This window comes from Durio zibethinus, chromosome 10, assembly GCF_047325235.1.
Source record: "Durio zibethinus cultivar Kanyao isolate XHJ-2024 chromosome 10, ASM4732523v1, whole genome shotgun sequence".
NCBI lineage: Eukaryota > Viridiplantae > Streptophyta > Magnoliopsida > Malvales > Malvaceae > Durio > Durio zibethinus.
In genome coordinates this window covers 21,293,772-21,316,570 of record NC_143171.1, presented here as the reverse complement: position 1 = coordinate 21,316,570, position 22,799 = coordinate 21,293,772, and the positions used below count along the sequence as shown (strand labels likewise).

The 22,799-nt window shown below is 32.0% G+C and overlaps 1 protein-coding gene across 1 annotated transcript in view; it reads left to right on the top strand.

The window, feature by feature from the left end:
- The first annotated feature begins 4,185 nt into the window (after positions 1–4,185).
- Positions 4,186–22,799, top strand: part of LOC111292002 (Protein kinase superfamily protein) — a 34,661-nt gene continuing 16,047 nt past the window's right edge. Inside the window, exons 1-2 of the mRNA XM_089766909.1 lie at positions 4,186–4,417; positions 4,740–4,832. Coding sequence (XP_089623035.1) covers positions 4,777–4,832 — 56 coding nt within the window. The 5' untranslated portion in view covers positions 4,186–4,417; positions 4,740–4,776. The remainder of the gene's footprint in view (positions 4,418–4,739; positions 4,833–22,799) is intronic.

Here is a 22,799-nt window from a genome sequence, read left to right as displayed (position 1 = left end):
ATTTGAGTTGGCTTGGATTCGAGAAAATAATATTCTTAACAAGTCGAGATCAAGCTTTTCAACTAAAATTTCCAAGCGGGTGCAGGTTAGATATTGAGTAAAATTATTAAAGCTTCAGGTTGGATGATCGAAGGCGAGGAAAGCAAAAAACTAACCCACTCGTTGCCAACTCTAGATGGGATTTAGGGACATGGCTAAGTTCAACAAGGCAATGTTAGCCAAAAAAAAAAAAAGATTGGAGATGGCTAACAAACACACACACGTTGGCTTATGGTGTCTAGCTTGAAAGCCAAATACTTCATGGGCGAGGATTCAAATAGCGCTGCAATAGCGGTATAGCGACCGCTATTTAGTAGAATCGGTACCCACCGTTGTCGTTATTCAATCGATATTCGGTGTGAAGAAAATTCACACCTTTAGCGATTCATTGTGGTCATAAAAAAACGCTGTAGCGGTTAATAGCGGCAATAGCGGGACGCAATTGACGCTATTTTTAGTTTTTTTTTTATGAAGAATTTTTTTTTTCATCAGCAAGCATTAAAATTTCAAACTTTAACCAAGTAAAGCCCCAAACACAAAAAAAAAAAAAAATTCCTAAATTTATAATGACTTGGTAAAAAAATAGGCTCAATCAAAAATCAAGAAAATTTATTGAAGTCAAGTAATAATAAAAAATTTACCTATTTAAGCGTCTGCAAAATTGTGTTGTATAGGGCTTAGAAAAACTTAGACTTTGAAAGATTTTGCTTGAAACTTTAAAACTTAAAAAACCCATCTATGAGCACTTTATAAGCATGGGTGTTGTACCATGTTGGTTGGATCCAAGAAGAAATCAGATGAATCATTTGGTGGAAAGTTGAATGAAGATGAAATCTTGGAGATTGGTTGGCTGCCATGGTTGGTGGACGATTTGCGAGAATGACAGAAATGAAGACTGCAAGAGTTAGAGAAAAAAAATGAAAGACGTTTGAGTGGAAAGGATGCAGAGGAATTTTGAAAGAAATATTTGGGTTGTAGTCAAGACTTTTGGTGGGCACCTATCAATGCTTGACCAAACAAAAAAAAATATAATTTTATAAATTTAAGGGTAAAATTAAAAAATAATTAGTTAAAATTAAAAAATTTTGAGAATTAATTTTGATTAAAAAATTTGAGAAGAATTTAATGTAAATTTGAAAGGTATTACATCATAATTTAGATGAAAAAAATAAAATATTAATTGATTAATACATTAATTTGATTTTTTATTTCTATTTTTATTAGGATTTTATTAATGATTTTATTGTTTTAATATTTGTATGTTGTTAACTATTTAAATGTGAATATTTTACTATAATAGTAAAAAAATTATAAATAATTTTGTTATATAAATAAAATAAGATAAGGTATCATTAATTACTTTAAAAATCATGAAAATTTTTTTTATTATTATAATTATAATTACTATGTTTTATAATAAGTTGTGCAAATTTAAAAAAAATTCATGACTACGATAACCGTAATAACCGCGATGATATCTATTATATACGTAATCGCAATAAACGCAACGCGACCAAAAATATGTCCGCGATCGTAATTTGAATCTCTGTTCCTGGTTACGTCATTTTTGGATAGTAACCTTTCAATGACATGGAGAAGCATATGGGAAGCAAAACGTGTTTTGCAACAAGGAATTTAGTGGAGGGTGGGAAATGGCAAGTCCATCCGAATTTGGAAAGACAAATGGTTGCCCTCCAACCATATATTTTTGTCTCAAGCTACAAGGGGTGAGTTGGATGAAAACAGTCCGGTGAGTGAACTCATTGATGAGAACACCATAAAATGGAAAATGGAGCTGGTCCTACACATTTTTTCAGCTGCAGAGGCAGATTTAATAAGCACAGTACCAGCAAGCAGAATCAGTTATCCAGATGTTGTGGTGTGGCACCTCAATAACATTAGGGTAGACACGGTTAAAAATGGGTGCTGGTTGTTTTGCACTGATGGGATATGGCACCAGAAAAGAGTGGGGTTAGCAAGTAAGTATAGTGGAAGAAAATCTGGGCAGCGGAGGTGCCAAGCAAGATTCGAATATTTCTGTGGAAAGCTTGACATGAGTGTTTGCTAGTAACTCAAAACCTAGCGAAGAGGAAATTGCAGGTTGACAGAGTGTGCTTTAGATGAGGCCAAGCAGACGAAACAGTTCATCATTCTCTGAGGACATGCTCTACGGCAAGAGAAGTTTGGCAGCGGGTCAACTTTAATTGGGATCAGATCTCAGCAGATGACAGCGAAGACAATGAATGGATATTGAAAATCCTTAACATTGTGAACCAACGGCAACTCCAGCAGCTAGCAATCACGGTTTGGGCAATCTGGAATGACAGAAACGGAGAAGGAAGAAGAGAAGCCTCAGCGTCGGTAACATTTATCATGCATTATATAACTGAATACAACCAGGCACAAGGAAGTGTGTAAGTAGGGAACTACAACCGGCTGTGCAAAACTGGAAACCACCTGGTACTAGAGTCTATAAGGTAAACTTCGATGGGGCTTTCGACAAGAAGGGCAATAAGGGAGGGATAGGTGTCATCATACGAAACTCAGAGGGTGAGTCTATGGGAGCACTGTCTGCTTGTGTGGATAGGTTTATTGATCCATTTGTTGTTGAAACAATAGCAGCAGCAAGAGCAGTTGCTTTTGCAGTAGTCATGGGATTTCAAGTAGTGGAGATTGAAGAAGATGCCTTGGGAGTTGTTAAAAAGCTGAAATCGGTTGAACCGGATTTATTTAGTGTTGGAGTCATAATCCACGAAGCAAGAAGTAAAGCACGATACTACTCTAGATGCCATTTCATGCACACAAACAGATTTGGAAACAAAGAAGCACACAGGCTGGGTAAATATGGGCTTAATATTACTGAGGATATGTATTGGATTGAGGACAATCCTGAGCTCCTCCATAACATTGCCATTGACTCTGGTATTTCATAAATGAAAGAAAGCTTTTATATTAAAAAAAAAAAACCAATAAATTTTATATTGAATTGATATTATTTGCTTATAGAACAAACTTTATATGTCATAAATTTAGATTAATATACACTTTATTAATTGTATTTATTTGTTAAATATACAATTATATTTTCAAAATAGATAAACTAATTACTGTTCACACGTGCAAATAAATATTAATTCTATATAAGTATAAAAGTATAAATAAAATAAATATAGATGAAAAAACAACATTTTGATGGGAATAATTTTTTTTCTTCTTTTTTTTTTTTACACTATTATACAATAAAGAGCAGTTCACTAAAATCTAGCCTAAATAAGGTGAAAAAAATTAAAAAAAAATCAAAAATTGATTTCAAAATTATAATATTAATACATATTATTTGTTTATTCGATTTGATTTAGATTCAGATATTAAATGCCTTTGTTATATTTGAATTGATTTTCGGATTTAAAAATTAAAAAAAATTGAAAATATAGAAATTGAATCACCTTATATATTTTTATTAGTTTTATATATTTTTAAAATTTTATAAAATAAAATAATTATTTATATTTAAGTTAATTTAAATATATTAAAAATTATATTAAAATAATTTAAAATTTAAAATTCAATAAACAAAATTGAATAAATAAAATTTGATCAAATTATTTAAAAAAAATTAATTTAAATTCGATTTAATTTTTAAAAATATTTTTTAAATTAATTTAATTTTTAAAAGTCTATAATAATATATATTAATCAAAATAATCAAATCCAAACGAAAATGTTATGCATGGAGAGACCAAGTAATTTGGTATCATAAAGTTATCCAAACTATTAACCCCTTTGAATGAATTAACGCAACGAGCCAACGTTCAAAAGCGATTAAAGACAGAGTAATTGAGCGATAACCTACAAGAAAAAAGAGAAAGCTGCGGATATTTTTTAAGAAAATTACTTTTCCTTCTAAATTTACCTATAGTTTTCCTTTTTTTTTTTTTTTTAAAAATTTTTTTTTTTTTTTTAAAAAAAAAAGTAAAATTAGTAGAAAAAAGAAGAAAGCTGCGGATTTCTATTTTATTTTTGAAATTTTATATTTTTCCTTTAAATTTACCGATTGTTTTCGTTTTTTGTTTTTTGTTTTTTTTGCAAAAAATAGTAAAATTAGAAGTAGATAAAATATGAGATTACAATACCAGAATTCAAACTTCGCAGCAGTTCAATCTCTCTCCTTTGATGACATTGCCGACTTCTTCTCTCTTCCGCCGCTTCCACCCTTGGTAATTGTGTTCTCTAAGCATTTATTGGAGAAATTCCTTTGGTTCTTTTTCGTTATTATCATTCTATAATAATAATGATTCTTGATCCCTCGGGTGTTTGCGCCTCTGTTCTCAAGAAAATGTGCTGTGAAAATGGTCTTGACCGATGGCCTTATCACAAGGTAACCCCCTTTCTTCTATGCGATGTTTTTTCTGTAATTCAAAGTTACATCAAATGATTAGAAATTGTCTTCTGCTCTGATGGGTGGTTTAGCTTGTTAGAATAGAAAAAGAAATTCCATGTCTTCTCCCATTTACTTTGTTGACTATCTGCATTTTCATAATAACAGTAATATTTAACCAATTTTGTTGGATACCCATGTTTCATTTGTGCCTGCTTTACATGTTTTCTTGAGGGAAAATCTTTTAATGCAGCCATTTTGACATTGCTATTTTATTCAATGCTCCGTTCTATGTATAATGTGATTTTGTAATGTGGTCTAGTTTTTAGCTGGGAAGAGCATTGAAGAAATTAAGAGGCATGCAGCTGGAGTTAGAAGAAAGGAAATCAGAGCTGTCAAAGGTTCATTGGCAAAGGTATGATGTCGCAACATCTGTAAATTTTGATTGTCTTCACATTTACTTGGATGTATTTGTGTTAATGGATGTAAATTTTTTGGTGTTCAAGTTGGTGTTTTATGTGGATTCATCTTGATAATAACTTCTGTGTTTTGTGCTTCTCTGATTATTGTACACACGTAAGTCACCATGACCTTTGTTTAGTATGCTTTACAGTAGTTTTCATCTATCAATCATGTAGTAGGTAAAATTATTCAATTAATTACTAACAAAAGCTATTGAAGATAATGTTAATTAAAATCTCATCTATCTTCTCATGGAAAAGGGTATTCATAGCCTGCAAGGAATATAAAACAACTTGAACCTAAAAAAAATCAATTTTTAATGTTTAAGTTATGAGCTTTTTCTTCTTCTTAATTTTTTTTTTAAGAAAAGAAAAGACTAATCCATGGAACTTATCTAGCGCAAACAAGGACCAACCCATTATTTTGAGTTTTGACCAATGGATTCTTTGTAGTTATAGTTCAGTTAAGCTCCATCTTACTGCTTTGTGAAAACATTAGCAAACCTCTCCAAACTTCTATAAATAGATGCCCATGTTCAAAGGAGCAACAGATTTTTTTTTCTGGGTGGGTAGTTGAGCTCTAAAAGAAGATTTTGGGCAATTGTTTGTGTTTGTTATGTGTTAGGTTCCTAGCTGATTTCAAGCTTGTCTTCCCTTAAGAATCTCACCAGGATTCCCTTATGGTGTAGATTAAAAGTTCAAACAGATGATGAGTGATGACATGGGATAATAGTACCATTATCTCATCACATCATCTCTGTTGGGCTTGTGAATCTCACTTGGGATGTGTGTTTGTGTGTGTATGTGAGTTTTCTTTTATTTCAAAAAGAATAAAAAGAGAATGATGGAGCAAATCTTGACTTGTATCAGTATCTAGTGTCCCACTTAGATGCGAAAGGTTAAAGATAATGTTATTTGAACCCTTCACCTCTTTCTTTTATCCAAAAGAAAAACGAACTGAAGAACTCATTGATCTTTTGGCCAACCACTCCCAGCTTCAAAATGTAAGACAGATTATAGGTTAAAAGGCCATTCATTGTTGCAAAAACACAAATATACTCCTTGGCTGCTTCCTGACGCTTGATTACTGCTCTTCAACACCTCCATTCACTTATGGTATTGTAGTTGTTAAGACTGTATAAAACTTTCTTTCATGAGAAACCTATGGTTGTCATGCTTTTTTGCATATGATTGCTGCTGTTGAACCACACTGTTGCTCTCCTACTGGCATGGCAGTTTTTCATATTATTGTCCATATTGTCATAACGTTTAGATCCGGGGATCTATCGCTAGACATTAACTTAAGGGAGTCGCCACCAATCTTTTTTATCTAGGTGCGATTGGCCACCTAAGGAATCTATCCCTTCAGGGAATACCTAAAATTAAAGGTCCCTAAAAGAATAGGTTCAGGTCTACTAACCAGAACAGGGTTCGGGAGTTCGGTTACGTGTGAGGAAGGTTATAGCACTCTCACAACGCCCATCAAAAGATGGTACCAGCTTAAATTCGTGTTATCCAAAAAACCTTAAAATTTTACCAAGTAATTAATTGTTAGAAATTATCCTCAATTGACTCTAATACTTTTAGCAGAAAATTGAAAAAATTCCCTCACCTCAAGAGTATGCAAGAAAAACTACTGTTTCACTTACAGATGCTCCGTTGTCGGATTAATTAAAAAAAAATCAAAATCAAAATCAAAATAGAAAGGAAGGAAAGGATGATTGTTCTTGTGTAGGGAAAATTGATACTTTCAACTTTTTCCCAAAAATATTTTTTAGAAATTTATTTTTAAGTAAAATTGATACTTTCAACTTTTTCTCAAAAATATTTTTTTTGAAACTTTGATTTCCAAGGAAAATTGATACTTTCAACTTTTCCTCAAAAACCCTGTTTTTGAAAATTTATTTTTAAGGAAAATTGATACTTTCAACTTTTCCTCAAAAATCCTTTTTTTGAAAATTTATTTTTAAGGAAAATTGATACTTTCAACTTTTTCCTAAAAATATTTTTTTGATTTTTATTTAAAGAAAATAGAACAAAATAGAAGTGAAAATAAATAAAGATAAGAAAAAAAAATAAAGAAAAGTAAAACAAAAATAAAAATAAGATAAAGATAAAAAATATTAAATAAATCTAATCTAATAAAAAAATAAATAAATAAAAAATTTTGAAAAAAAAAAAAAACATGGAGCGGCTCCGCTATCGGCTATCGGCTCGGTTCAAGGAAAAGGAAAGGCTCAGGGGGGCGGCTTGGAGTTCGGCTCGGCTCGACTCGGCTTGGAGGGGGTAGACACACGCGCGGGTCAGGAAGCGGGTCGACGCTCGGGTCGGGTCGGATCTCGGTAAAACGCGCAGATCTTCTGGGTTACTTAAGGCCAAAACGACGTCGTTTTGAAAGGGTATAAAAGGCACTTCTCTCTGTTTTTCGGCAGAACACTCCTCCCCTGTCTCTCTCCTTCTTTTTTTCTCTCCCTTTTCTCTAAAAGCTGAAAAACTCCGGTTGAATATTCGTTAGATTCTGGAAAATGTGGCTGGAATCTGAAAAATTTCATCGAAAGTTTGTCGAAAGTTGGTCGAAAGATCACCGATTTTTGGGATTCTTCGTCGGAAACTGGGCAGGTCGTCAGAAACTTCAAGTTTGGCCGAAATTTTCGTCAAAAAATTCAAACTTCGTTTGAAAATTCACCGGAATATGGAATTTTCAGAAAAAAAATCGCCAAAAATTCTCAAAAAATTTCTTCTCACTCTCATAACACCTCTAAACCTTTTCTTAGCTCTCTATATGTCCCTATTCTCTCAATCAGTAGCTTTTGCTTACTGTTTTCTGTGTGTTTAGCAATCTGTTCCAGGAGGTCCCTTTTATAGAGATTGATCAGGAGTTCCTGATCAATCCTAATTCCTCCTTGAACGGGGATTCAATCTTTGAATCCAACCTGGACTCTCTTGATTGAATTTCCCTTCACAGTGGGATTCTTCAACTTTCAATCTCAGCCCTCAAAAAAAATAATAGATAATTAGAAAAGATAAGATAAATAAAAAAAATAATAATATCAGATATACAAAAAATCAGATAAACGGAATAAGAGAGAAAAAAATTATTAACAGATAATACAATAAGATAAATAAAAAAATATTACAAGAAAAAAAAATAAAAAAAAATAAAAAAAAATAATATATAATAAATATAGAACTATATAAATAAAATACATATAAATATTAACAGAAATAAATAAATAAATAAGTAAAAATATACATATAATAATAATAAATAATAAAATACATAAAATACAAAAGAAAAGAAAAGAAAAGAAAAGAAAAAAAAATAATAATAATACAAAGTAAAAATTGCATTGGGTTTACCCATTTGGGTCAGGTCCAATTGATCTGGGCCAGGACCCAATTGGGTGTCTACAGCTGCCCCTCTTTGCACATTTTCTGTGAAATAGAAATTGCGCAAAGACGAAGACACCCAATAAAGACTCAACTCAACATTGTCATTTTTTGTTTTTTTTATTTTTTTATGTTTTATGTTTTTTTGTTTTTTTGTTTTTTGTTTTTTTGTTTTTTTTTTACCAAAGCTCCTATAAACAAAGGCTCAACGACTTTGAGAAACATAAATTGCTCCTTTAAACAGAGGCACCATGACTTTTGAAAATAAATTGCTCTTCTAAACAGAGGTACCACGACTTTGGAAAATAAATTGCTCCTCTAAACAGAGGCACCACGACTTTGAAAAAGTAAATTGTTCCTCTAAACAGAGGCACCACGACTTTGGAAAAGTAAATTGCTCCTTTAAACAGAGGCACCATGACTTTGGAAAAGTAAATTGCTCCTCTAAACAGAGGCACCACGACTTTGAAAAATAAATTGCTCCTCTAAACAGAGGCACAAATAAATTGCTCCTCTAAACAGAGGCACCACGACTTTGAAAAATAAATTGCTCCTCTAAACAGAGGCACCACGATTTTGGGAAAGTAAATTACTCCTCTAAACAGAGGCACCACGACTTTGAAAAGTAAATTGCTCCTCTAAACAGAGGCAACGAAACTTTGGAAAGTAAATTGCTCCTCTAAACAGAGGCACCACAACTTTGAAAAATAAATTGCTCCTTGGCAATCATGTCCAAAGGAGTTTGAAAGTTGTGTTTGAAGGAATTTCAGGAGATTATGTCCAAAGGTCTTATAAATCAACTCTGATACCAAAAGACATCCTATTTCAAGGATTAGGAACTTACCTGACACGCTTTTTTTTTTCAATTCTGCAAAATATCTTCATATCTGTCTTCTCTATGTGGATGTTGGAACACCTCTGCTTCTTGAATTTATACACTATACTTTCTTGAAAGTAGTGTATGCTGTGCAAATGCATATGAAAGTATTGTATGCTGTGCAAATGCATATGAATTTCAATGCATGCTATGCAAATGTTGGCCAATTAATTCCTGTTCAATGTATGGTACTCAAATTTCTCAAGCTCTTTTCTTAAGCATCAAGTCTTTTGATTCTTCAGGGATCCAATTACACTGTTCTTCTAAGATTGAACCAGTGTAGCTCTCAATTGTCTTTTTCACTCACATTCTTCTTTGTTCAGTTTCTCAATACTTTGGAATAAGCTTCATCAATCAATCATCACTTGACCATCACTCAATGAATTTTTCAGCACTAACAAATTTCAAAACAAGTTTCATCCACCATCACTGGGTCATTATTCATAGCTGTCTCAGCATTTACCGTTTCAAAATAGACTTTGTCCACTAATTGTTCTTATCATTCAATAACAACTTGCAAGTCATATCGACCAATTCATCTTTGTACTCATCACTTGGTTATATCACTTTTCAAGATTTGTCCCATTATATTCTTCATTTGATCACATCATATATCCTTTCAAATCATCTCTTTTAGGTTTCTACCATCATCTTAGATTTCTTTTCAAATGAATGCAAGACTCTTTTAAGCACATATTCATTCACTCAGTATCATTTTAAATCTTGACAAATACAATGCAATCAAGCATTTTTTCAATTCATTTTAAGGGTATAACAATAAGAGAACACAAGGTGAATGAAGATCTATTTTGGTACAAAACAAATGGGAGAGGAAATAAATTGGATACATGTCAGTGGGATGAATGGTATGTCCAAATGATGAATATTCAGACAATTCTCAACATTAATTTAGGATTCTTTTTCAAAAACTTATTCCATTTACTGCTGAAGTCATCTTGAGATTAGCGAACTTTGCCCCAATCTTTGAGGGATCTTCAGATGTCTTTGATCTTCCATTCATGTGAACCATTTGACCTAGATCTTTTCCTATCAACCTTTCAGGTTTTCAATTTGAATCTCTTTTTTTCATTTTTTCATTTTTTCATTTTTTCCTTTTTTTTCATCATTTTTTTTTCTTTTTTTTTTTCATCTTTTTTCTTTTTGCTCGTTTTTCATCCATTGTTGATATCTTTCATACATCAAACTTTAGAGCAATGTAGCATGATTCTATTGCTTCATCATGAGTATAACTTTGCTCAACATATGATCATTCAAGTTGAGTATTCACATTTGATCCAAATGGACTTTTCAAAGTTGTAATGTAGGCCAAGGTGAAGGGTCATAAAAAAATGGATATAATAGGCTCAAAACACGTATTAAAAAGGTTCAAAACCAAAGGATCAGTCGATACAACTTGGCATTTTGCCCCACATCGTTTCACTATTTTTTCTTTCCTCACACAAAAGATTCTCATTACTTTGCCCCAAGTCATGTGTGGCATTTATTATTATTATTATTTTGAGACCTTTTGTGGTGTTTTTGTTTTTTTCAAAAATTACTTCCAGTGTAAAGGGTGATCCTTGGTTGGGGTTCATCTGAAAAAAATCATAATAGGCTCAAAGGGGTATCAATAAATAGTTTTTCGAATGGTAAAAGAAAGATGGCCACTTTTCATCTCAATTGTGAACACTTTTTTTGAACATCATCTATTGAACAAAGCTCATGATCCTGTATAAAAGATTACGTATCTTGAAGACATATCTCTCTCACCTCCAGTAACAGTTTATTTTTTACTTAAATCATCTTTTCATATTAATGTGGATGAGTTCTCAAAATTAAATCTTAGAATTACTGTTATCATTGTTTAAATATTCATCATCCGAAATTTGAGAATGAGAGTATGAAAGGTAACAGAGCATAGAGTAATGGTCAAGTGAAAGAGAAAAATGTAATGAAATGCATTAACTTGCCTTTATTAAGATGATAATAAGTGAAGTGAAATTGCAGAAAAAAAATCCTAACATTACTTGAAAAGAAATCTTAGAATGACAAAAAAAACTTTCAACCAGCCTTATCTCCATTCTTAAAAATTATCCCCCTGTATGATCAGGTGAAGAATCTCTATTGACATATTGCCCCTCAATTCATTGTGACTCTCCGGATCTTTTCTGTTCTTGACTTTCGCTCAGTACACTAACATTAGGTGCTGTTGCTTTTTCCTGATCAAAATTTACCATTCCATCATTGATCAACCGTTGCACCTTATACTTTAAAACAGTGTAATTTTTAGTAGAATGGCCAGTAATTTCATAGTGGTAGTCGCAGTGGGCTATAGGATCATACCACTTTGGATAAGGTGGCTTAAACGGCTCCACATGGTTGGGGGTAATCAAATGACTATTATAGAGTTCTCGATATAAGTCTGTATAAGTCATAGGGATTGGATCGAATACAGGTTTTTTTCGAGTAGTCCGTTGTTCTCGTGAGCCACTTGCTGGGTTAGTAGGGCGAATTTGGGTTCTTACAGGAGCTTGAATGTTAAAGCTATATGTAAGATCTTGGGGGCTAAAATAAGGTGGTTGTGGAGCTAGCTGGTATGGGTAGGATGAGGCATTATTCACAGCAGGATAGTATGGAGAGTAACCTTGGGATGGATAGGGTTGATAACCCCTAAATTGTTCTCTATCAAAGCTCACAGCTTGAGCTTCAGTTTCTTTCTTTTCTGATGTCTTCTTGGTTTCTCCTCCTCTCAACTTGTCATTTTTTATGGCACTTTCAATAATTTCTCCAGAGATTACCATGTCAACAAAATTCTTTGTTGCATTCCCTATCATCTTTTCATAATAGGGAGGTTTTAAAGTGCTAACAAACAGCACTGTGGTTTTTTTTTTCGTCAGTGGAGGTTGTACCTGTGAAGCTATATCTCTTTATCTCTGGGCATACTCTTTAAAAGACTCGTTTGCCTTTTTCTCTAGATTCTATAAAGATAAACGATCAGGAGCTAAATCGATAATGTACCGCTATTGACTGATGAAGTCATGAGCCATATCTCTTCAAGAGCGAATGTGGGTCCTATCCAACTGAACATACCACCTGGCCGCAGAGTCAGTAAGGTTATCTTAGAAAACATGCATCAAGAGTTTTTCATCATGAGCATGAGCTGCCATCTTACTGTAATACATGGTGATGTGGGTTTTGGGACACTTTGTACCATCATATTTTTCAAATTTTGGTACTTTAAACTTATGAGGGATAATCACATCAGGAACTAGGCAGAGCCCAGCAGCATCAACTGACCCATAAAAGCTAAATCCTTCCACAGCCCGTAGCCTCTACTCTAGCATGCTAATTTTGAAGCTTTCCTGAACTTCCATTCTTATCTTTTCTTTTTTCTTCTCCTTTAAGTCATCTAGGTCAGGAATTGGTTCTGCTGCCTTTTCAGTGAAGATAAGATTTATATAGCTATTATACTGCCCTAGGTTGAAAGCTGATGGCATTCCAGGATATGTTGGATATGTAAAGTGTTGTGACGGGACTTCTTGAGCAGACTGAGTTTGAGGTGGGCCAAAACCTAGAGGGTACAAAGGATCAGCCATTTCTTGTAATGGGGGAACTTGCTGGCTTGTATTTTCTGCAACTCATTTTCTTTTATTCATGTTATTAAGAGCCTCCAGAATCTTGCTTAGTTCACTTTCAATCTTCTCCTGAGCTTTTTCTAGCTTTTCAAATCTATGAGAACTTTTCTCCTCCATTTACCTTGCTCTGGATCTTGTGTTGTATGGATGAGCAGGGTTTTTGCTAGATGGAGCTATCCTCGGACCTTGAGTACCATACTTATGATTAGAAATGCTATGCTGTGCCTTATGTATGATACTTTGATACACAAATGAAATGTACATTTTTTTGAATGAAATCTAGTATGAAATGAATGCAAATGATTGTGTTAAAACATGATACAATCAGACGAACAACATAGTTAGTTCCATGGATGAAATGAAAGTGATGCTGATGCATAATGTTACATATGATAAAAATAATACACAAAGTTAAACAATCAAAATGATTAGACATACCCTTTTTTGTGTCATAATTTTAGGGTATATCTATCATTGGGTAGAAAAGGCTTTATCTTAGGTGTAGGCACTCTTAAGGTTCACTACATGCGGTTTTAAGGTCAGAGTCTAAAGGTTCCTAAATTGCTCCTTAAATCCTTGTCCATCATAGACTAGTAAGGCACCCTAATCTTCACCCATTACAGGCTATAAGCGAAAAAGGTTCAATTTGAGTAGGAGTATTTCGCTAGCCACTGCGGAGGCATTAGACCTCATGAAAGTAATATGTACTTTACTTCCTCCTAGAGGGACGGAGCTCGGGTGTAGAGCTCATGTTATGCACATGTATATGAATGACATAATTAACAAGGTAAACAAACATGAATGAATAATAACACATATATACAAAAATGTTCAATTTTATTAGGCTTTTGGATAACACAAATTTATTTGCTGGCTTGACTCTCGGACTTCCCCAGTGGAGTCGTCAAGCTGTCATAACGTCTAGATCCGGGGATCTATCGCTAGATATTGACTTAAGGGAGTCGTCACCAATCTTTTTTATCTAGGTGCGATTGGTCACCTAAGGAATCTATCCCTTCAGGGAACACCTAAAATTAAGGGTCCCTAAAAGAATAGGTTCAGGTCTACTAACCAGAACAGGGTTCGAAAGTTCGGTTACGTGTGAGGAAGGTTATAGCACCCTCACAACGCCCATCAAAAGATGGTACCAGCTTAAATTCGTGTTATCCAAAAAGCCTTAAAATTTTACCAAATAATTAATTGTTAAAAATTATCCTCAATTGACTCTAATACTTTTAGCAGAAAATTGAAAAAATTCTCTCACCTCAAGAGTATGCAAGAAAAACTATTGTTTCACTTACAGAGGCTCCGTCGTCGGATTAATTAAAGAAAAATCAAAATCAAAATAGAAAGGAAGGAAATGATGATTGTTCTTGTGTAGGAAAAATTGATACTTTCAACTTTTCCCTAAAAATATTTTTTAGAAATTTATTTTTAAGGAAAATTGATACTTTCAACTTTTCCTCAAAAACCCTGTTTTTGAAATTTTATTTTTAAGGAAAATTGATACTTTCAACTTTTTCTCAAAAATCCTTTTTTTGAAAATTTATTTTTAAGAAAAATTGATACTTTCAACTTTTTCCTAAAAATATTTTTTTGATTTTTATTTAAAGAAAATAGAACAAAATAAAAGTGAAAATAAATAAAGATAAAAAAAAATAAAGAAAAGTAAAACAAAAATAAAAATAAGATAAAGATAAAAAATATTAAATAAATCTAATCTAATAAAAAAATAAATAAATAAAAAATTCTGAAAAAAAAAAAAACTAGAGCGGCTCGGCTATCGGCTCGGCTCGGCTCAAGGAAGAGGAACGGCTCAGGGGTGCAGCTTGGAGCTCGGCTCGACTCGGCTTGGAGGGGGTAGACACACGCGCGGGTCAGGAAGCGGGTCGACACTCGGGTCGGGTCGGATCTCGGCAAAATGCGCGGATCCTCTGGGTTACTTAAAGCCAAAACGACGTCGTTTTGAAATGGTATAAAAGGTACTTTCCTCTATTTTTCGACAGAACGCTCCTCCCCTCTCTCTCTTTCCTTCCTTTTTTCTCTCCCTTCTCTCTAAAAGCTGAAGAACTTCGATTAATTATCCGTCGAATTCTGGAAAATGTGGTCGAAATCTAGAAAATTTCATCGGAAGGTCGTCGGAAGTTGGTCGGAAGATCACCGGTTTCTGGGATTTTTCACCAGAAACTGGGCAGGTCGTCGAAAACTTCATGTTTGGTCAGAATTTTCGTCGAAAAATTCAAACTTCGTCGAAAAATTCATCGGAATCTCGAATTTCCAGAAATTTCCAAAAAAAAAAATCGCCAAAAATTCTCAAAAAATTTCTTCTCATTCCCAGAACACTCCTAAACCTTTTCTTAGCTCTCTATACGTCCCTATTCTGTCAATCAGTAGCTTTTGCTTACTGTTTTCTGTGTGTTTAGCAATCTGTTCTAGGAGGTCATTTTTATAGGGATTGATCAGGAGTTCCTGATCAATCTCAATTCCTCCTTGGACGGGGATTCAATCTTTGAATCCAACTTGGACTCTCTTGATTGATTTTCCCTTCACAGTGAGATTCTTCAACTTTCAATCCCAGCCGTAAAAAAAAATAATAGATAATTAGAAAAGATAGGATAAATAATAAAAAAAAATAATATCAGATATACAAAAAATCAAATAAACGGAACAAGAGAGAAAAAAAAATTATTAACAGATAATACAATAAGATAAATAAAAAAATATTACAAGAAAAAATAATAATAAAAAAAAATAATAAAAAAATAATAATATATAATAAATATAGAACTATTTAAATAAAATACATATAAATATTAATAGAAAAAAAATAAATAAATAAGTAAATAAGTAAAAATATACATATAATAATAATAAATAATAAAATACATAAAATACAAAAGAAAAGAAAAGAAAAGAGAAGAAAAAAATAATAATACAAAGTAAAAATTACATTGGGCTTACCCATTTGGGTCAGGCGTAATTGATCTAGGTCAGGACCTAATTGGGTGTCTACACATATGATACTTTCTTACCAGATATTCCTCATTCTTGTTTTAATAAGTTTTCAATTTCATGTTTCTGCACGCAGCAGCTCTCAACCCCCAAAACAATGAACTACCCAAATTACAAGTTGTCTCAGCGCTACACAACTTGCAACAAAAAGGAACAAAAAACATACAAACTGGGCAGGCCCTGAATTTTGGCCAAATAAGCTTAATGACAGGAATGACAATGTCAGATGAATTTTATGTATGGCTTATCAATCACTACTGATAAATGGTGGGGTAGTAGAAGTCTGATGGTCTTGAAGATATTGATGTGGAAGGAGCTGAAAATGAGGGAGAACACAAGAATCAAAGTATAGAAACCTGATGACAATGAAAAATTAGAGGATAACATTGTTCCTCAAGGGTCAGGTTTACTGATTGCTGTTAGAAAAACAGTTGTGGAAGGAGGACAAGAAGCTCTTAAACTTGGTGTCTGTAGGGGCTATGGAATAAAAAAGCTTGGTAGGAGAGATGGATCGCTGATGCTTAGAATATTTAAATCTTCATTGCCGAAGGACTGGATACATGGCCCTTCCTAAATTTATAAAAAATGAGACTGTCTAGATATAAATCACTATAAGGTAAGACTGTAGAGGTGAAAACTAACATTATTAGCTTTTATTTTATTTTTTTAATTTTTGGCCAACATCATCAGCTATTATTTTTGTTTTGCAATGGCTCACAGCTGTTAGATGTGACTTTTGCAACATTACATGTTTTATTTTAGACATTAACTTAGCAAGTGATGGTCAATGCATAGAACATGAGTAGTAGCCAGTAGGGATTTAAAATTGGGTTGTAGTTGCATTTCTGGTCACATCACGTTTTATCACAGTTGCAAACATAATTAGATAAAATAACAGTAGTCGTGTTCATTGCATTTGTGAATTATTTTAAAATTTTCATAATGAAGCAAAAGAATAGTTTGATATAATAATATTTATGATATTTAAAATAATTTATGATCTTTTAATCTTTTATTTATAGGCTAAAACAATTTTTTTTTACATATTTTAGTTATAACTTAGAATTAATATGTTATAAAATTCATAGATACATTAAAGTACAAATAAGGTGTTCTGTTATGACCACAATTTTTTGTTATATCACTATTTGTGGACGTGATATACCGTTTTTTGTGTGAATGATGATTAACACCTCTATTATGGTGAATAACGATAGTGGAAGATGGTGTTAATGCTACATAGCAACCGTTATATCATATAGCCAACATTATTTAAATCCATAGTAGCAAGTGATGGTCAATGCATTGAACATGAGTAGTCATGTTCTCATCTGGAAGACTCTACTGGACATTGTTCATGTTTGACTGTTTACTTAGCCAGTGATCTTATTTGGTATGTGTGAGAATCTGATCCATAAGCTGGTCATATTTGTTGATGTATAATGATTGTTAAGTTTCATATAACGGGATCAAAATATGTTTTAACTTTATTGTTAATTGAATAAATGTTATCATGTTAAATTCCATGTAAGGTTAATGAGTTTTACACAAGGTTATGAATTTTGTACACGTTGATTGTCATAGTCCATACCAACTCGTAAGGTTTTCTTTTTTTAATTGTTTTAGTTACTTCACTGGACTTAATAGTTTTGTCCAACAAAAAACGTATCACAGGTTGAAGGTGATATAAATATTTATATCTCATGACCAATTTTAGTACACAAGTTAAAGGTGATATGAACATTTATATTTCACAACCAATTTTAGTACGCAGTCAATGTAAGATTCATGATTCTTTTCTACGATCATGATATCTTTCCCTTTTCCAATAAGGGCCATTCATAACTCATCTCTACGATCATGGTATCTTTTTCCAATGGGGCCATTCATGACTTTTCTCTACGATCATGATATATTTCCCCACTTCAATGAGGACCTTTTGTCTTCGATGGCACATCGCTTGCATTTTTACGATCATGATATCTTTCTCCAACAGGGTTATTCATGACTTTTCTCTACGATCATGATATTTCTCGACTTTAATGAGTGCCTATTGTCTTCGATGGTACATCGTTAGTACCTTTAGAGCTAGCTTTCCTCACTTGAACAAGGGCTATTCATGACTATTCTCTATGATCATGATATCTATTTCCATTCCAATAAGGGCTTATTGTTTTTAGTGTCATATCATGATATCTTTTTTCACTCCAATAAGGGCATACTGTCTTTAATGACACATCACTTGATATCTTTTCCAACTCCAATGAGAGCTTACTATCTTTAGTGTCACATTACTAGAACCTTTAAAACTATCTTTAATATCAAATGTCATGGTTCACATCGACTTATAAAGTATTGTCTACTTTAACCCCAATGGATCTCACAGTTTTGTCTTACAAATAATGTTTCACAAGTTAAAGATGGTGTGAATACTTATATGTCATGATCAACTTTAATACATAGTCAATGTGAGATTTATGACTCTTTTTTAGAATCATGACACTGGTGCTAGTTAGTAAGCACCAATTTTAAAAAAATTCAATATAATTGGTCAATAATTTCATACTATCCTTGGTATGGTGCTATATTGGTCGATATTAGGTGTTTCGACTAATTTTGGATTTTTTTTTACAAAAAATGGTGTTTCAATTGTTAGACAAAATAATGAGGTTTTTTTTTTTTTTTTTTTTAAAGTTCCTTTCTTTAATATTTAAATATAAAGAGGTATCTATTTATACTAGTATAAGTTTTATACTCTTTTCTAATCTTTGAATTAAAATGGTTAAGACTAAAAATATTTTTGAGGTAAGTGGATTTGAGGGTCAAGAGAGTATAAAACTTATACTGGTGTAAGTGGATCGTTACTCTTAAAGAGGAAGGATTTACTTACATCAATGTAAGTGTTACATTCTTTTGTGATCCTTGGATCAAAATGACCAAGTGTTATGAACTAATTTTGATTCAAGGATAAAAAAGGGTGCAAAACTTAGGTTTTGATTGTTATGATGGAAATGAAAAAAAATAAAAAATTTGTTAATCTAATGATTAAGATTCATTATCACTTTCCTACTTTGTGACTTAATTATTAGATTAGTAAAATTTTCATCGTCATCCCTTTTCATCCTTATACCAAACAAAGCTTTACACGGGTGTAAATGAAACCTTAGTCATATATTTATATACATATAAAGGAAGGATTCATTTACACTAGTATAACTTTTTTTTTTTACCTTTAGATTAAAATTATTAAATTTAAAAATATTATTTTGATTCAAATGAATCATAAATTTAATTTTGATCCAAAAGTAAAAAAAAAAAAAAAAGTGTAAGAATTACACAAAAGTAAACGAATCCTTATTTATATATAGGTGAGATATATTTAAATCCAAAAAATGGTTAATTTGTTTATTTTCATTTTCATTTTCATTTTTTTTATTTTTTTTTTGTAAAACAATATATGATAAAATGTGATTTTCTTTACTTTGTTAGGTAAAGCTGATGGAAAAGGATGATGATGAAAAATTTATTAATTTAATAGTTAAAATTTATAATCATTTTCTTACACTAGAGTTTAACTATTAAATTAATAAATCTTTACTTCCACTTTTTTTTTCATCCTTCCTATCAAGTAAAGCTTAATCATTTATGTTAAATCCTAGTTTAATTTGATACCTTTGTTTGATGTAACTTGGTGTTTATATGTTATATGTTAAACTTATTTAAGTGGTGTTTAAAGGTATTTGGATGGTTAAATGATGTAATTTTTTTTTTATTTTACAAGTAGTGATATTATATATATAGATTCACGTAGTATTTTTATACTACACCGAAAATCTTGAATAAATATGGAAACAATTAAAGTATATACCATTTTTAAGAAAATCAAAATTTTGTTCAATATTAATAATTTTGATTTTCCATTTTTTCAAGCATCAAATCGAAATTAGATCTAGTGATGAAATTAAAGCATTCTTTTTTATTTAGCCTTTTTTCTCTCATCTCTTTTTGTTCTTAGATTTTGCTCCACTTCATTTCTTTAAAACTCAAAATATAGAGTTCCAACGAAATCAAATGAATGAGTGAAAGTATGACCCAAGAGTAAAGAAGCCATGATCAAAACTATGAACAAACTCGAGAGTTATCTAACATATTAAAACATGATACAATAATACGATACAAAATATATATATATATATATAAAGGTGATATGATTTAAAATTTTACCAACAATAATATATGGGTTTAACAAAATCAAGAAAATATATTTTATGTTTTTGTATCGATATGAATTGTGACATATAATTTTCGTATAAAATATAAATATATAAATTTTAATATTTTATACAATACGAATATATAAATTGTCAAATCTATCAAAGAGTGGCATAAAAGTCATAACTGAAGCTAACAAACGCACTCATTAATGAACAAAATATCGCATTAAATGGAAACATACAAATGCAGAACATGGCCTTACCATAGCAAATGTATAGAAGCAATGCATTTTACTTTAAGATTCCAATGGAAATTAAAGAGAAAACTATATGAAAAATTTACTTCACATTTTTAGAAGACAATAAGTTTTTTATCCAAAAATGAAAAAAAAAAAATTTTTGTTAAAGGCATTTTTAGGTCTGAAGGGTAAATTTTTTTTTTTTTGTATTAGAAATTGTCGACAAATAGGCATGGGCATTTTTAACTTTTGGGTTGAGTTGACATTTCAGGTTGACCTGATTTCACAAGGTCATTCGGCTCGGTTACCTCACTAGTTTACCTAGTAGGCCCTCTTAAATGCTAATTTGCCATTTCCAAAGTGGATGGTCAACGTCCAGGTCAACTCGATCTATTAGGTCATCCTCAATCCTATGGCTAACCTCAGGTAACCTAGGTTGCCCATGTCCCCACTCCTTACAAGTATAAGTAAGACCATTTAAGTACCATTTCACCATCTTACTTTATCTTGCTTTATTGTCATTATATTTTCCTTCCTATTACCTTTCTTACTCGATTTATAGCTTGAGCGTCGAAGTATAAAAGCTAAGACCATTCTCAACCTTTGTCTTTAACCTCTCTCTTTTTTTTCTCTTTAATTTCAAGATTTTACCCCTCGAAGACAACACGATATAAACATTTAATGTGTCAAGTAAGGGCTTTTTTTTTCTAGTTGAGCTAAAATACTATGCCATTATGAAAGAAAGTTCTCGAGAAAAGAGAACCAGTTGCTATAATTGGGACAGGAATCCAAACCAGCCAACCCATAAACTGACCTACACTAGTAGAACCTATAATGAAACAATTTTTAGCCTTAAACCAACAACTGCAATCCTTCAAAAAAATGATCCAAAACCTAAGTCCATCACAAGTGTCAAAAGCACCTAGTCTGATCACTTTAAGAAGCTTACATTAAGAAAAGCTATCGATCTATGATGACACTGAAGCTTTCTCCGCTTTAAGGGAAAAAAAAACACACTGCTCCAGCCAGCCATTACCATATCCACACTTCAACATAAACCACCATCCAAAATTCAAACAAATTGCCCTTGAGCCTCAACTAAATAAAAACCTGAAAGCTTGGACGTAGGCCATGAAGAAAGAATTGAAAGAAAAAGCCACTACATTCAAGGATGAGATGAAATTTCCATATATCTCGCCCTTCATAGAAAAAATTGATTGAACCATACCCCAAAAAGGGTTCAAGATATTGACCTTGGAGACATATAATGATATTATTAACCTTTTTTATTATTTAAAATTTTATCAGACTAATATGATGATGTAGAGGGCCAATAAAGCTTTAATGTGCAAAGGATTAACCCCTATACTCAAAAGGGCAGTTTAGCTCGATCTTAGAGCAAATATGTCTTTGAAGTAACATCAAAAATTTTTTTCGATTACATAATTAATAAAAAAAAGATAAAGGCAAACCCAAAAAAGTTCAGGCTATTTTGAATATGAAAACACTAACCTAAGTAAAAAAGGTACAAAGGTTAATTAAAAGAATTGTTACTCTGAGTAGATTTATGTCTAGATTGGCAAATCGATGCCTACCTTTCTTTCAAAATTTTAAAAATATCTTAGATTTCAGATGGACGCTTCAATGTTAAAAAGCATTTGAAGAGATAAAAGAGTTCTTGTCTTTTTCACCTATTATCTTTAAATTGAAAATCAACGAGGGGCTATATTTGTATATTGCTACAACTGAATGAGCTATTAGCTCAATATTGGTAAAAAAAAAAAAGATAAAGATTGATATATCTTGTAAGTAAAGTAATAACAAGGTCTTATGTAAACTATTCTAAAATAGAAAAGTTAGCCTATGCTATTGTTATATCAGCCAGAAAGCTCAGGCCATATTTTCAAACTTACATGATTAATGTTCCTAAACTATTAAAAAGACTAATCAAGTGGATAATAAAGCTCAGTGAATATGACTTGTATATTCTACCTAGGTCGACCTTAAAATCACAAGTGCTAGCAGATTTTATCATGAAATGTACCTAGGTTTAAGCCAAAGAACAAACCATAGAGGTTGACAAAATAAAAAAAGAAGAAATGTGAAAACTTTTAGTGAATAAGTCAACTACTAGTTAAAGAAATGGAGTCAGCCTAATTCTGATCAACCTAAAGAACATACAATTCTAGTATGCCTTAAAGTTTGAGTTTAAAGCTTTAAATAATGAAATTGAATATGAAGCACTAATTATTGGTCTAAGATTAGTTGCTGAGCTAAATGTGAAGAACATTATTATGTATAGTAACTCTCAACTAGTGGTCGATCAAATAAATAGAAAATTTAAAGCCTAAGAAGAAGGAATAAGAAAGTATCTAGATAAAGCATTGGCACACTTGGCTATATTTTCTAAGGCCAAGGTAAAAAAAAATCGAGGTTAGAGAATACCCTGACCAACTCATTATCTAAATTGGCATAAAAAATAACAATCGATAGTTCAACTCATGTTTAGGTGAAAGAACTAACAAAAAAAAGCATTGATGAAAAACTAAACGGC